At 45.4% G+C, this 16453-nt stretch overlaps 1 protein-coding gene across 3 annotated transcripts in view; it reads right to left on the reverse strand.

The window, feature by feature from the left end:
* Window positions 1-13229: 13229 nt before the first annotated feature.
* Window positions 13230-16453, reverse strand: part of GRIA3 (glutamate ionotropic receptor AMPA type subunit 3) — a 164960-nt gene continuing 161736 nt past the window's right edge. For all 3 annotated transcript variants that reach the window (XM_064159493.1, XM_064159491.1, XM_064159492.1), the window contains exon 16: window positions 13230-16056. In XM_064159493.1, coding sequence (XP_064015563.1) covers window positions 16044-16056 — 13 coding nt within the window. In that variant the 3' untranslated portion in view covers window positions 13230-16043. The remainder of the gene's footprint in view (window positions 16057-16453) is intronic.

Here is a 16453-nt window from a genome sequence, read left to right on the forward strand (position 1 = left end):
GCATTCAGTCAAGTGTATGTCTTTCTCCTGAAGTGTTTGTCCTGTGTCCAGAGCTCACTAAAGTCTCTGGCACTTTTTCTCCTTTTTTAGTAAATTCAGACTGGCTTAGTGTCTGAATATTTTGGCTGTTTGACCAGTTTTGTTTCATGCTTGACAAAAAAGGGTCTGTTTTCTGACACAGTATGGTATGGTAGCCCACTTTGGTGAAACTGCCATTCTAGTCACATTAGTACTAATTTCCACCCCTGTCACAGCCAAAGGTATGGATTTCCTTCATTAAAAATGAGTAGTTTCATGTGAAAAATCTACCTGTTTGTGTTCTTTGGGAAAGGGGAGATACCAGTGTCTTGTGTAGAGACTTTGCTCGCTATTGACTCATTAGAAAGCTATAGTTGGCAGCTGAGCTTTCTTCCCCTGTGTGCAGCAGTTCTGAATACCCAATGAAGCAGAAGCTGCTGTTACAGCTACATTTCCTCTCAAGTTTTGGGGATGATGCATCTCATGCTCTTTTTTCTGCAGCCAGTTCTTGCTTGGGTACTATAGGACATTGAAACTGTTAACCTTTGTTTGCCTTGGAGTGTTGTGAGACAGCTTGCTCTAAACCCCAGCTAAGTCACCCTTGTGCTCTGCAGTCAGCAGGCATGATACAAAAGAGAAGTGATCACCTGGAGTGGGAGCGTAAACTCCTTTTGGTGCCATTTACATATCAGTATTATCAGACTGCACCAAATAGCTCTCTTCAAGACTTTGTGTTTATCTGCTCCTCATCCATTTCATAGGAATCTGCTTTCTCTTCCAAACTGATGCAATGAAACTGTGGGCTGTGGAGGAGAGGATCTGATGCCAGGGGAAGACATTTCACAACGTAAGACTGAAACATCATAAGAACTATAAAACTTTACACCCTTGGTCGGCATCCACCTTCAGAAGATTGTAAGCAGATGCAGTGAGTGTTGTCACAGCTACTGTCTGGAGGTGTTTGAAAGGCACAGCAAATACAGAGCTAATCACAGTCCCTTTAAATAACTTTTAAAAGATTGAAGTCATTCCAGTATCTGAAGGGAGAAACTAATACAAATCAGGTTTACACAGGGAGATTAGTCCTGAACAGGCCTGGAAAACAAGATGTGGTCATAAGGAAGCATAAAAATATAACTGTCAGAGCAAGCTTTAATGATTGCTCCGAGAAACACAATATAGGATTCAAATGTTCAATATTCTGTTTATGTGAACTTTTGAAAGCACACAAGGAAATAACTGACATTGCCTTGTGTCACCTTAAGTGGCATGAAGAACTTAGATCATGTTTTAAATGGCAAGTTAATTGCTGTATGCTGTATTTGAATGCTGTTTTACTCTATATGGTTTGTTGCACCAGTATTGCTGTTTCAGGTCCTGCTTGCCCTCTTGCCTGAAACAATCACATAGGAGAAGCTTGAGTTTCTGGGTCATTTCTTTCTTGAGGAACTATCTTCTGATTCTCAAAATGTGGGGAAAATACTGTGCTGACACCATAAAGACCTTTCAAGTAACTGCAGTACAGCAATAAAATTGCTGCTCTATTAGAACTTGACAGGTTTTTAATTGGACAAGATGCTCTTGGCCTTGCAGCTTCTGCCCTCAAAGCAGATTAATTTGTTTTATTCCCAGGAGTGTTTAGAAATGGATTTTTTTTTTTGCATGAATTCAAAATTACAGAGGCAAATTTGTAGCTATTAGGATATTTGCTGACTATAATGATAAAACTCTACCATTTTGTATCACGTATTAGTATTATTAAACACACAGATTTACTTGTCTTAAATATTGTGGAGTTTTGGAGGTGGGTTATTTGCTGGTTGTGTGGGGTTTGGGGGTTATTTTTGTGTGTATGTGTGTGGTGTTTTTTTCTTGCTTGTTTAATCTAAAGAAATGGGAACTTGAACTAAAAGTTGAACATTCCAGGTGCATCGGTAGAATTCTGATCAGCTTTGTCATTTCTAACTGCACAGGAGAAGATTACAAATGTTTGTCCCACAGTGCAAGGAAAAAGGCAAATCGGGAAGTGAATGAGATATGAAGTACCCAGATAATCAGAGGTGAGGAAGAAGAGTAGCCAAGCTAAATACTCAGATGCTTTTAAATAACTCATTAAGAATGAGTCTGAAATGAAATTCTTCCATCAGAGTCACTCTGGTCATTGGGATTTGCTGCAGTACGAAGGAGATGAGGCTTTGGCTGGTTGACCACGTACGTGGCAGTCAGCCAGGGCAGCAGCAGGTGTCCCTGGAGAGCTTCCAGATCACTGGGCTGTCACACCTAGATGGGGTTAAGCTGGGGAAAGAAATGGGTTACTTTGAGGTCTTTGAATATTGTGTAGTCTCCTAACAAAACAGGAGACGGTCAGCCAAGCTGCTTAAAAGTGAGTAGAAACTTTCCATCCTGGAAATGTTCAAGTGGGATGAAGCTTTGAGCAACCTGGTCTGGGTTGGAAGAGGGGTTGAAACTAAATGATCTTTTAGATTCCTTCCAGCTCAAATCATTCTATGCAACACTAATTTAAAATTCAGGTTGCAAGAGCTCTGTACCTGCTCTGAAGGGTTCATCCCTTGCCTACAATGCCTGCTGACGTGGCAGGAGCAGCCTGGTGCTCTCATGGGCTTTGTGAGCAGTAGCGGAAAAGGAGAAAGGATGTAGGATGCTTGTGCTGACTCTCTTGCTGGTGTGGCAAGTGCAGCTACACCAGCAGCAAACTGCAGCAGGTGGAAATTACTACAGCTTGTGAAAGGATGTGCTGTAGCTGGGGTAGCTCAGATGTGCTCTGCAATAACCCAGTTTCCTGGGAGAGGGGTGGTGTGTGTGTGTGGTGTCATTCCCCGAGAGGAATATCCATAGCTATGGGAAGGTTTTCTCACTCACGACAGCCTTCTGAAACCAAGCCAATCCTTCTCTGTGAGGGTCTTGCAGGGACTCAGCTGCATGTGTAGAAACAGCAGTGAGCACTTTGGGGTGTTAAGTGGTCGGAGTTGTACATGGAATACAGCTCATAGCTGATAGAGAAGTGAGGCCAGAGACCATGATGGGAAACTGAGATGTCAGCAAGTCCTCGAGGTTTGGGGAAAACATGGAGAGAAAGGAACTGCTTCCAGAACTGGCCAGGTTGGATGGCTGAAATCACCACTGGCACACTTGACAACCTATCAACTAAATTTGAGAGAGTCACGGGGAAGAAGAGACACGATTGGACTGGTGAGCAGGAGGGCAGCTTGTTCATGGCCCTGCAGAAACCTCTCCTTCTGATGGGGCCCATCTGAGGTGATATTCTAACTGCTCTGTGTAATCTGCAGCACCTGGGTAGGTCACAGCTTCAGCTGTTTCATAATGAGCTATTTTGCCTGAACATGGCAAACTTCCCTTGTTTAAAGGGCAAGGGAATATTAGATAAATACCATTTATATTTATTTGCCTCATATCAAACTGTGGCTCTTCCATTAATTTTGTACACTTTTGGTAATTAGCCTGCTCAGCCCATATTTGGAATTCAAATCCAATATTTGTTGAAAAGCTTCAAATGATATTAAACTGTGGTCCCAAAGCACACAACAAACACCTCTCCTCAGGAAATGCCAGCCCGCAGTGGAAGCTCTCACAGCAGCCTGGGTGGAAAAAGGCTTTAATGGGTGCCAATGGAGACAGGCTTTAATGGGTGCCAGTCAAGGGTGCCCTGAGCTACAGGAGGGTTGGCTGGCTGGGACCTGTGCTGGTATGGTCTCTGCTTCCCTGGACTGTGTGGTGGAAGGTCCAATTTATGCCTCGAACACATATCCATCACATGCCCTAAACACCTGCCCAAATACCCATTTTGGCCCCACCTTCCCGCTTCTTCTTCCCGGGTGGAAGAAGCAGGAAAGCAGACAAAAGCTCTGGCGCCTCTCAGTCTATCAGAGACTCCGTATTTGGCCTTGCTTTGCAGCTTGCTTTGTTCTGTGGCAAGCACAGGTCACGATCCTAGGCATGTGCCTCTTCCTTTTTTGGAGCAGTACCTCAGGATTGGTCCTAGGGGTGGTTTCACCTGTTGCTCAAATGCTTCAAACCCGAGCAAACTTGCTTGTTTGCTGCAGCTGCTTTTGATTTGGTCGCTACCTGTTTGCCTCGGTGCCTCTGTGCGCCACCGCACTTTGCAGCGCGCGTGAGCCGGCGCTTGCCTGCGCCCGGGACTTGGCCTGCGCCCGGGACTTGGCCTGCGCCCGGCGGCCTGACCCTGCCTGATCCAACCCGAACATAGGTAACGACCTAGCAACGAGTTTCGACTCTGGGACCTGCCGGCCCGCCGCTAGCCCGGGGGCCGACCCCTTACTATACACAGCACTCAACCGGACTGCTCCAGCCCTTAGACCTGGCCCCTGCTGTGCCCAGGCGGCTGCTGCCCCCCCGCTGGCTTCCCGAGCGCCACGGCAGCCCTCTCTCGTGTCCGCGGGCCTGCTCAGACGGCGTGCTCCACTGGGACTGCACAAGCAGCGCAGCCCCATCGCGTCATTGCCACGGCAAGTTCAGCACCTGGCTTTCACTACAAATATTTTCCTGTCCATGCTTCTGGAGCGCAAATATTGAGACTTCTGACGCGTGAGTACCCAAACTCTCTGTACTCCAGTTTGTAAAGGCTTATGCGTAACCGTTCGGCGGCAGCTTGTGCCGCCAGGCTCTCGAGTTGCAAACGTGCCTGGAGACTTTCCCTGTGTCGCTTTGACTGTGTGCATTCTGCAAAACAGGTTTACCAACCGCATCGGAGAATCTGTGTGTGTTAAGTAAGTTTGGGGAAGTTTTCTTTGTGTAATGAATACATGTGGTCAGCAGGAGCAGGGAGGTCATTCTGCCCCTGTACTCTGCACTGGTTAGACCACACCTTGAGTACTGTGTTCAGTTCTGGGCCCCCCAGTTTAGGAGGGACATTGAGATGCTTGAGCGTGTCCAGAGAAGGGCGACGAGGCTGGGGAGAGGCCTTGAGCACAGCCCTAACGAGGAGAGGCTGAGGGAGCTGGGATTAGTTAGCCTGGAGAAGAGGAGGCTCAGGGGTGACCTTATTGTTGTCTACAACTACCTGAGGGGTGGTTGTGGCCAGGAGGAGGTTGCTCTCTTCTCTCAGGTGGCCAGCGCCAGAACTAGAGGACACAGCCTCAGGCTGCACCAGGGGAAATTTAGGCTGGAGGTGAGGAGAAAGTTCTTCACTGAGAGAGTCATTGGACACTGGAATGGGCTGCCCGGGGAGGTGGTGGAGTCGCCGTCCCTGGAGCTGTTCAAGGCAGGATTGGACGTGGCACTTGGTGCCATGGTGTGGCCTTGAGCTCTGTGGTAAAAGGTTGCACTTGATGATCTGTGAGGTCTCTTCCAACCTTGGTGATACTGTGATTATTTAATAATGTTTTACATCGGCCTCATTACAATTCACTCCTGACCAGATTGAAACTCCCTTCTTAACAGACTGCAAGATGCTGTCAATCCCAGACACCATTGTGTTCTTGTTTTAGTTACAAGTGCAGTCAATGGGTTGGGACTGCCTGGTCTTGCATTTCAGAGAAGTGAGTTGAGCTATCTGCTGCCTTCATGTCCTGGGTTCTTGTTTTAGTTACAAGTGCAGTCAATGGGTTGGGACTGCCTGGTCTTGCATTTCAGAGAAGTGTGTTGAGCTATCTGCTGCCTTCATGTCCTGGGTTCTTGTTTTAGTTACAAGTGCAGTCAATGGGTTGGGACTGCCTGGTCTTGCATTTCAGAGAAGTGAGTTGAGCTATCTGCTGCCTTCATGTCCTGGGTTCTTGTTTTAGTTACAAGTGCAGTCAATGGGTTGGGACCACCTGGTCTTGCATTTCAGAGAAGTGAGTTGAGCTATCTGCTGCCTTCATGTCCTGGGTTCTTGTTTTAGTTACAAGTGCAGTCAATGGGTTGGGACCACCTGGTCTTGCATTTCAGAGAAGTGAGTTGAGCTATCTGCTGCTTTCGTGTCCTGGGTTCTTGTTTTAATTACAAGTGCAGTCAATGGGTTGGGACTGCCTGGTCTTGCATTTCAGAGAAGTGAGTTGAGCTATCTGCTGCCTTCATGTCCTGGGTTCTTGTTTTAATTACAAGTGCAATCAATGGGTTGGGACCACCTGGTCTTGCTGTTCAGAGAAGTGAGTTGAGCTATCTGCTGCCTTCATGTCCTGGGTTCTTGTTTTAATTACAAGTGCAATCAATGGGTTGGGACCACCTGGTCTTGCTGTTCAGAGAAGTGAGTTGAGCTATCTGCTGCCTTCATGTCCTGGGTTCTTGTTTTAATTACAAGTGCAATCAATGGGTTGGGACCACCTGGTGTTGCTGTTCAGAGAAGTGAGTTGAGCTATCTGCTGCCTTCATGTCCTGGGTTCTTGTTTTAATTACAAGTGCAATCAATGGGTTGGGACCACCTGGTCTTGCTGTTCAGAGAAGTGAGTTGAGCTATCTGCTGCCTTCATGTCCTGGGTTCTTGTTTTAATTACAAGTGCAATAAATGGGTTGGGACCATCTGGTCTTGCCTTTCAGAGAAGTGAGTTGAGATACCTGCTGTCTTCATGTCCTGGGTATGAGTACAGTCAGAAGGGCACTCCTTACCCATTCCTAAAACTCCTGCTGCCTGGGAAACCTGCCCAAAAAAAAATCCTTCAGCCACTGAAGGGTGCCAAGATTGCCTGACAGGAATAATGGCCACAATAAAAAAAATACTGACCATAATCAATCATCTTTTGACCCTGTAAGTACTGATAAATCTCATCTCAGTGTTACCAGTCTCAAATCTTCAAGCAAGTTGCTATGATGGTTACAGTAAGTTTTGTTTAATCATCCTGACAACTGACTAATAATTAAGTGTTCTTATCCATTTATTCCCTGCTCCCTTACCCTTTTGATCTCCAGTCTCTCTGTAAATCATCCTTACTCAGCTGTAATTTGAATCCTTCTTCCACGCAGTAGTAATCAGGTGATTCTTGCCACCAAATTGAACCTTGAAAAATTTCTGCTAAACTTCTAAAAATTCCATCAAGTTCACTAAATTCTGCTAAATTACGATTCTGTCATCTCAGTAAAACGTACTGCTGTTTTTTTTTTTTTCTTCAGAGGAGTGCATTCTGCTCGTTCCATGACATGTAGGAGCCTAAATCATGATTCCATAGCAAGTGATTTAAGCGATTTCGAACACTCATCTACAACAGCCCCACCTTTCCTGTGGGGTTGTGCTGGGCTTGGAGTGCTCACGGCAGAGCTCGTGTGCTAGCTTTCAGTTGGATGGGGCTGGGAGTGCACCTGGGTTGACTGAGGAGACCTCTCAGCTCCTCGCAGGACATGGACGGCAGTCCCCAGGCTGCAGCCAGCTGGGATCCGGTTTAGAATTGATGGGCTTCTCTCCCTGACTGGCCGCTGCATGTCAGTGTTGCTCCAGACAACGGCAGAGGACCACGTCCTGCAGCTGAAGCCTGGGAGCTTCAAGTGCGTTTTCTGATGCTTTCAGTGGCTGTACACCACTAAAACTCGTGGCCACATCCTCACTGCGTAGCTGAAATCAAACACTTCTGAGCTACTTATGGCCAAAAAGGTGGATGGTTAGATCAGGGAAATGGAGACACGGGGGAGGTGGCTAGTCCCAGACTCCCCCCCTCAGGCCTATGGCTTCTGGCATTAACTTCTTGTCCTTGCTGTTCCCTCAGTGGGAACCAAACTTTTGTGTCCTCCCCTGCACTTGTGGCCTTGACCCCACTGCAGAGCAGCTGGCTGGCAGGGTTTGCACACAGGCACTGCTTCTGCACTCCCACCCAGCTCCACTTCGGCTTTCCTATAATCAATTTCTTGTGTTATATGGTACATTTTCCCTGCTTGTTATGGCATAGCAAGCATCTGCCATGCGCTCATTAATTGGTCAATTACTTTATTTATATGTTAGACATTATCTAAAGCAGCAGTCATTACCGGCAGCATGGCTGTGGGCTGTGCTGTGCATTGCTTTATAGGCTTTATGTCCTTACTTTCTCCTTACCATCAAGACCAGCAGTTGCTTGCGTGGACTCCTGTTAAATCTTTGTGGATTGATCACCAGCTCAGCCCCTTTCCTAAGCTCTGAGGTGTCTGTGCAGGTGTCTGAGCCCACTCTTGGAGGCCAGTTCTGTCACTGTCTGCCCTGCTTGCCATCCTTCCTTCTCTCTAGCTTGCTTTTTGCTTCTGCCTTCAGCTCCCCACTGCTCTCGCACTGCTTGAACCTAAAATAAAGTAAGCAAGGACTGAAACTGTAATATATTCTAAGAGAATCCCCTATCTGCCAGGATAAGACAGGTGCCACAGCTCAGCCTGGTTTCTCTCCTCATCTGCTGCTACAAATTGGCTCCAAGTTCACCTTTAGGTGTCAGCTCTACCTGCTTGCTTGGTGATGTCAACAGCTTCATCACCAATTGGAAATAATGTGCTGCTGGGAAGCCTCTGCTTCTCCCCGGCCTTTGCTCCCCCCCCAACACACTCCACTGATTCTCATGGCACCTTCTCTGCTCCTGCTGCCCTTCTGATTACAAATTGCTGCTGTGTGGGATCCTATCCTTCTGTAAGACATCCTGTCAGCTTAAAATGCCAGAGCCATCATAAATAATTTAGGGATAAGACTTCAATGTTAGCTACTGCAATAAATAAATACTTGGTGTGTGCACAAAGGTTTCATCATCCTGCCCTTTGTGTCAGCCCGTGGAGACTCTGCCACCCAGCACATCAGTCTGTCAGTGTCACGGCACCCAGCAGAACCACCACTGCAGGTGTTTCCAGTAAGCTTCATCAGCTGCCCTGGGGCGCAGATGGGAGTGGAAAGCCTGGCAGCTGGGAAAGGCAGAGGTGTGGCTCTTACCCTGGCTTTAAGGTGTGTATGGCAGCTTCATTGCTCAGATGACTCCTGGTTGCTAGGGTGGTGTTGGGCTGCTTCTTACGCACCAGGCAGCTGCTGCTGCTGCCCCTGCCCACACCTGGGGAAGCTGCTCAGCCCTGCTGCTGCTGTTGCAGTTATGCTGCCATGTTATACACCAGATTCAGAAAGTCTTCTGTTGATGAATGATGAAATAAATACAAGAATGTCTGAGTACAGAGCCAGAGCAGGACTGTGGTGGGTTTTTTTAGAGGAGGCAGGGTAGAGATTTTGTCACAGAATCAGATTTTTTTGGGTTGGAAAGGACCTTCAAAGGTCATCCAGTCCAACCCCCTGCCGTGACCAGGGATATCTTTAACTAACTAGATCAGGTTGCTCAGAGCCCTGTCCAACCTGGCCTTGAATGCTTCCAGGGATGGGGCTTCTATCACCACTATGGACGTCCTATGTCAGTGTTTTACAACCCTCATTGTAGAAACATTTCTTCCTTCTCTCAAGCCTAAATCTCCTTGTTAGCTTAAGACAGTCAGCTCTTGTCACAACAAGCTCTGCTAGAAAGATTGTCCTCCCCTTTAAGAATTGTAGCTGAATTTGGTACCCATAGGGCACCATATAGGACAGTGTTGGGGGTTCCCACCATGGTGGTGGGGCTCCAGCCTGGGGTTTGTGGGCTGGGCAAGATGTGGCAGGATCTGTCCTGACCCCACTGGTGTTAGTCCATGGCAGAGGGCCAGCCTGGGCCTGTCCTGCAGAGCTGGAGCCATGGGGTCACTGAGCACAGGTCAGCAGCTTGCTTGGGTGTGAGCAGTGCTGTTGCTGTGGGCACTGATACCAATTTTAGATGGATTGTGTTCTGAGTTAATATTACTTTGAAATTGATAATATCCATGAAAATATTATCTCTCTACTTAAATTCTTTAGTTTAATTGAATAGAGCTATCATTATGCAGAGCTTGTTTATGTATTGCTGCCTGCAAAATAGAGTCAATTTTCCAGACTGAGATGATGAATATGAGCACCAAAGACATTTTGTAATTTAATTTTAATAACCATGACTTGTTATTATTTTAATAGCCATAAATAATATTTCATTGAAAAAAAAATAATGCTGCAGTGCTTGGCTCAAAACCTTGGAAGGAAAACTGTTCCATGATAATGAAGAGGAGGTGGCTTTCCAGCTTAGTGTGGTTTGCTTTATTTTGTTTTCAGATGTGCCCTTTGCTACTAAGGCTATGGGGGTTCAGGGCAGAACTTGGCCACTGCTGAGATCTTTTTGCTGATGAGGGTCTAGAGACTGGATGAATTACCTTGGATTTTTCATTATAGTATTCCCCCAAGAGCCCCAAGCCAAAGTCACTTTGGGGTGTCAGAGCACTACCTTACAGGGCTGGTGTACTACCTGCAGTCTGTGTTGCAAAGTCCAGGTTTTGACCCAATTTACACTGCCCCTGCATCCTAGAGAGGCCCCCAGGGTTCTGCTAGCCCCTGCTTGTCCAGTTTGATAGAACCTGCTCCTGCACCTCATCCTTGTGGCCATGGCTGTGTTCCCATTCCACTTGGCTGGACTCTCCCAGCTTGCTGGTGCAGCCCTGGTGCTTCAGCCCAGAGCTGATTGCTTTGGTTGCCTTGATGTGCATTTATTAGCAAAAGTTAAGACCCATTTTGCTCTACTCTGCTGCTTGGTGTGACCCCAGCAGAGCCACACTGTATCTGCTCCAGGTTAGCCATCAGCTTGGCATTGCTGGTTCACTCACACAATCCCAGCTGGGTGCTGGGACTCAGCAGTCAAATTAAGCTCTGTTGGCAGTGGCAGACTTTGGCAGGTACGTGGGGAAGGGAGCATCACTCGTCCCCATGGCTGGTGCAGTGGTGCATGTGGCCATCGGGCACTAGGGAGTGGTCTCTGGAAAAAACGCAGCCGGCCTGCATGGCCTAGATCAGGGGTCCTCAAACTATGGCCCACGGGCCAGATGCAGCCCCCCAGGGTCATCGTTCTGGCCCGCCGGTATTTACAGAACCCCCTGGCTGGGGGGGGGAAGCCAAGCAGCCTCTTCCTGCCGCTTAATCCGCTCTGCAGCACCCGCTGGGACTGGGCTGGAAACAAACTATAGTCTGGCCCCTGACACTGCTGGGCTGGAACCAAACTATATCTGGCCCCCGGCAGTGTCAGAGGCACAGTGACCGGCCCCCTGCTTAAAAAGTTTGGTAGATGTTGAACATAAAATGAAGGCTTAAGGACAGAACAATATTTTTTCCCCATGCCTCCCTGAGTTCATTGTGTGGGTGCCTTACACATAAATAGGCTCATTTCAGTGAAGGCTTCCTCTGGGCATGTCCCTGCCACACAAAGGGCCAGTGGGACACAGCGGTGCCTCGTGATGCCCTCATCACCCCTAAACCAACCTGAAACCCTCAGCCTTGCAGAATGCTTTAAGGTCAGATATTTTCCCTTTTTTTGCTCTTACTTAGACCTTGCTTACTCTTGATCTTCGTTTGCTGTTGCTGGTTAAAGACATGTAGCTGGTGGCAGGTCTGCAGGGAGCTGGGCAAAGCTCAGCAGCCCCACGGTCAGGGTTCACTGCCAGGCACTGTGTGATGACCAGGGCAAGGTACCAGGGTGATTGCCACACACAGTTTTACTCACAGACACAGGTACCACCACAGTGGCATTCCAAATCCCTGTAGCCTGTCTGTCTGGGTTTCAGGAAGCAGTTTGACCAGCAAGTACCAGACTGGTCACTCAGGCCCCTTGCCCACCTGCTTTGCAGCAGTGCTGCCAACCTAGGACCTTCACTGATGGTTTTAGTTGGGTTTTTTTTCAGGAGATGATGTCCACAAATCAGCCACCACAGTGAAGTCTGGTCCTGCTCCAGCTTAGTCCCCAGCAGGTGCTGGGTGTTCACAGGGAGCATCACCAACGGTGGGCCCTGAAGTAGCCCAGCAGGAGCTGCTTTCTGATGGGGACCATCAGGTTGGTTGGGCTAGCACTACCTTCAGAGAGATTGCCCCTTGCTAGGGTGATTTGAGTGTACAGTATTTACCACCAGGGTCACTTCCTATGGTTTGGAGTTAGCAGTGACTTGTCAAAAACAAACTGTGGATGAGGTAAACTTCATAAATTAGAGCTGGGATCAACCAAGAGCATCACCAGCAGAGATAAATTAATTATCCCACTCTGATCAGTGCTTGTCAGGCCGCACATGGAATACTGTCTTCAGTTTTTGTCTCCACTACACAAAATGGTGTGGACAGGCTGAAAACGGTCCAGAAAAGGGCCACCAAGATGATCCAAGGACTGGGAAGCTTTCATATGAGGAAAGGCTTAGAGAACTGTTTGTTTAACCTTGAGAAAAGCTGGTTTAGGGGAGATGTGATCACCATATTACGGTATGTGAAGGCTGGCTACAAAGAAGATGTGAGACTCCCTTTTTACAAGGACTCAGGTGGAATGGAAAAGAGGAGAGGTAATGGGTACAAATTACTCCTGGGGAGAATCTGGTTGGACATAAGAGGACAATTTTTTTCCACTGGAGATCAGCCGTCAGAGTAATGTCCCCAGGGAAGCAGTGCAGTCCTCAACATTGGACACCTTTAAGATGTGACTGGACAAGGTACTGGGCAATCTTGTCTAGGCTGTGTTTTTGCCAAGAAAGGTGGGACCAGGTTGAAGTCCTTTCCAACCTCAGATTCTGTGAGTCTGTGTGTACAGGGTTAATCCTCCAGGGGGGGTAACCTTGAGCCTGACCCTAGGTGGTCCTGACCCCTCCCCAGAGGTAGGTCTGAACACTACCAGGTGATGGTTAGCCCAATCCCCCTTCCTGTCTAAAGATCCATAAAAGCAGGGGGGGTTCCTGTTCTTTTTCTCTCTGCGCTCCCTGTCTCCCTGCTTACCAGCATCACCATCCTGTTCCTACCACGTGGCCATCACCCACGAGGTGGACAAACCCCTTACCATCAAAAACCTGGTTGTATTTACACATTTTGTATTTGTTTTCCCTTCCCATACCTTTGTAACTTCCCTACCTCAGATACCTTTTTAATTTATTGTTAAACTTTTTTCTTCTTTTTTAACTTCCAAATCAGAGTAAGATTATTTATTTGGTGTGCTTATCTTCCTCTCTCTACATCTAATTCCTTTCTTTTGGGAAAGAAGGGGGAAGAGGGAAGGGCACTCTAAAAATTGTTACTTGTTCCTATCAAATATAGTTGAGGCTCTGGGAATTTAAATTAGAACCAAGACACTATGATTAAATACCTGTGGGCATCCTAAATAGAAGGAGACAAGCTTGGCCAAAGGGGTATCCAGGGGTAGGGACTCTCACTCCTCTGGTGAAAAGATCAGTGGGATGTATTTTTTTTTTTCTTTACAGTTTTATTTACAAAAGGTATTAAAACTCTTTGTACAACACCTCATTAAAATGAGGCTCAGTAATCGATGTCCACACATGCAGTTTATGCTTTTACAGCCATTAGTTTGCTTGGCAAGTTTTCTGCTCACTGAAGTGCAGTTTCAACGACCAAAAATAGGAACTTAAATTATAAACAAAAAAAAAAAAAAAAAAAAAAAGAAGAAAAGAAAAGAAAAAGAAGAGATTAAAAGAAAGAAAGAAAAGAAACAGGAAAGACAACCCCCCCAAAATCCCCAAAGCATAACAACTGAAAAAAATAGTACTGAAACAAATCGTGGTGAGACTACTGCCAAACTTCCGATAGCTCGAAGTTGGTAGCCGGAATTGGTAAGCACTCAACACATTTCTTGTTTTAGCTTTACATGCAAGTTTAAAAAGAAATTTGAACCATTTACCAAACTCCCTTCACCAGTGTGAAGCCTCCACTCTTAAAAAGTGATTCTGTTAAACATACATCTTTTATACAGCTTTTAAGAAAAAAAATGTTTGCTTTAAATACAACTCATAACCGCACAGCTTTAGCTCGCCCTTGCTGGGGACGGGAGCGCCTTCAGAAGTTGGAAAGAAGGAAAAACAAATAAATCACAGTTTCATGAAAAGAAAATGAAACCAAAGCATCTTTTTTTTTTCTTCTTCTTCTTTTTTTTCTTTTTTTTTTTTTTTTGGTCAATATCTTGTTAAAAACTCGAACAATAAATTATTCTCCTATGAGCTTTTAAAATTATTGTATATTACATTTTGTTGGAAATGCTTATTTTTTAACAAGACTTTTCCCCAAACAGTGTTTTTCTTTTTTTTTGTCTTATTTTCTCTTTAGTTTCTACTTTTGCTTTTTTTTTCTTTCTTTTTTCTTTTTTCTTTTTTCTTTTTTTTTTAAATCCTATTAAAAGTTCAAATCTATCATCAGCAAACTAAACTCCTAAGGGTCGGACTGGTTTAAATGAGTTTCTTTTTCGTCGCATGTTACTGATGAAATAAAACTCTATAGTAAACTACAGAAAATACATATTGTCGATTAGAGGTAATTAGTAACGCAGATATTTCATTGAACATTTCCCTTGTGATTGACAATATGCTTAAAGGGTTGGGGTTTTGGGTTTGTTTGGGGTTTTTTTTGTCTTTTGCTTTTTTAATTTTTTTTTTGTTGCTGTTGTGTTTTAAAGATGAAGTTAAGTAGTTTTCAGGCGGAGGCTCGAGGCTGGAAGGCTGCTGCTGTCTAAGATGTTGGATGCGAGTAGTAGTGAGCCCTACCTGTAGAGGTGTCAACTGGAGTGCGGCGTCCTCTTTCCCACAGAGGGCAAGGGCAGGAGCAGCCTCTCACCAGCAACCACGAAACAAGAGTTGGCAGGAGCTGATATAATATAACAGTACTAGCAGGAGTCATGTTAGATCGCTTACATATTACTCTGGAACTGCAGCTCTAATTGGAGTTACTATCCTCTTTCCTTACTGGTTTTAAAAGGACCATTAACGGAGAAGCGTTAGCTGAGCACAGTGCTAGTCATGAGAGAACTGGGCTGAGGCAGAAGCAGGCTCGGGGAAAACTAACCTGCACTTCTCTTGCTTCATTGCTTGATATTAAACAGTGAATTAAATGCAAATGCACAGCAAGAAAAGAGATCTATGGTCTGAACCTAAACAGCTTCTCTTTTGTTTACTTTTGTTTGCCTTTTTTATTTTTCAAGCCACCCAATGCCATTCTGGTAAAGCACCTGTAGGTATGCCTGATAGAGGGGAAAAAAAGGAATGCACTATTTCTGCCTGTACTTTAGCTACCTTGTCAAGAAATTAATTTACTGATCTGGAAGCAAGACATGCAGTACTACAAATTACCTTCTTTTGCATTTACAGATTCACACTCATTGACCTTAATAGGTTTAATGCACGATTCTTTTCTTCAGGTGTCCCACCTCTTACTGCTGTACAGAATTGCCCAGATTCGCTGGAGAGTTTGAAGTGGCTCAGGAAAGAAAAAAAACATCACACCACTGGTAAGTAAATACTGAAACATCTTGACATCAGCTCATACAAGCAGTGACAGGCCAGTCCGTATTCGCACGCAGCAGGTTTTGGAGGCTTTGTGTCAGGAGGAGTTTCATAATTTGATACGATCGGGGTGGCTGATGAAACCGAGTGCGGTTTGCTTTCAGGACACAAGTTCATTGAGTGTGCAGTGGTATCAAAGAATGGCTTTTGTTGCACTGATTTTTTTACAAGAATTTGTTTCACGTACTAATATCTTGTTACCAGTCCTTTTCTTTTTACCTTTTTCACTTAAAGAAAAAAAAAATCTTTTTTTCCCTCTTTTTCTTTTCCCTATTTTTCTGTTTTCTTGTATTTTCCTCTCCCTTTTCCTTCCTTTTTTCCTTCTTTTCCCCCTTTTTTATCTTTCTTTCCCCTTCTTTTTCTTCTTTCTTTTATTTTTCTTTTATTTTTTCCTTTTCTTTTTCCTCCCCCTCCTCTTTTCCTTTTCTTCTTTTTTCTTTTATTTTCTTTCCTTACTTATTTTAGTTTTTTTTTTCCTTTTTCTTCTTTCAAGCAAAGCAAGAATATTTCAGTGATGGTTTGCATTGTTGTGAGTCTCAGAGTCTTCCATAAGGCACTGAAGGAAAAAATATCAGTTTCTCCTATTAAAAGTACATTGCACCATCATCAATACGTGTCATGCCTGACACCTCAGAGAGAGTATGACTGGCTCAGGTGGTCTGAATCCATGAAGTAGCCACATTCTCTGCTGCTTCTCCTCTTGCATGCTGTCAGGTTGATGATCTGCAATAAAACCAGAAAGATTTCATCACTGCAGGCAATGAGAGGCAGGGAAACAGCCTGGGGAGAGGCATAGTCTGTGGGCTATAGGCTAACCAGGCTTTTCCAGGGTCATTTTTCAGCAATTCAACTCTACTCTTTATGCTTTGGAAATATTTTTTGCTGGTGCAGATGCTTTTGTTCTAGATTGTAGAGTTCTTGGAAACTTCCTCAAAGCACTTACCTGACCTGATTATAGCTTAAAAAAAAATGGGAAGAGGTCACTAGCATGGGAGATTGAATTTTGATTGCAGTAATTTAAAACCAATTCATGAAGTATTTGCATCTGTGCTGAACCAGCACAATGCTGGAGACAGGAGTTACTTCAGCATCAAACCAGTCATCACCAATTTTAACATGG

The sequence above is a fragment of the Pogoniulus pusillus genome, chromosome 19, assembly GCF_015220805.1.
Source record: "Pogoniulus pusillus isolate bPogPus1 chromosome 19, bPogPus1.pri, whole genome shotgun sequence".
NCBI lineage: Eukaryota > Metazoa > Chordata > Aves > Piciformes > Lybiidae > Pogoniulus > Pogoniulus pusillus.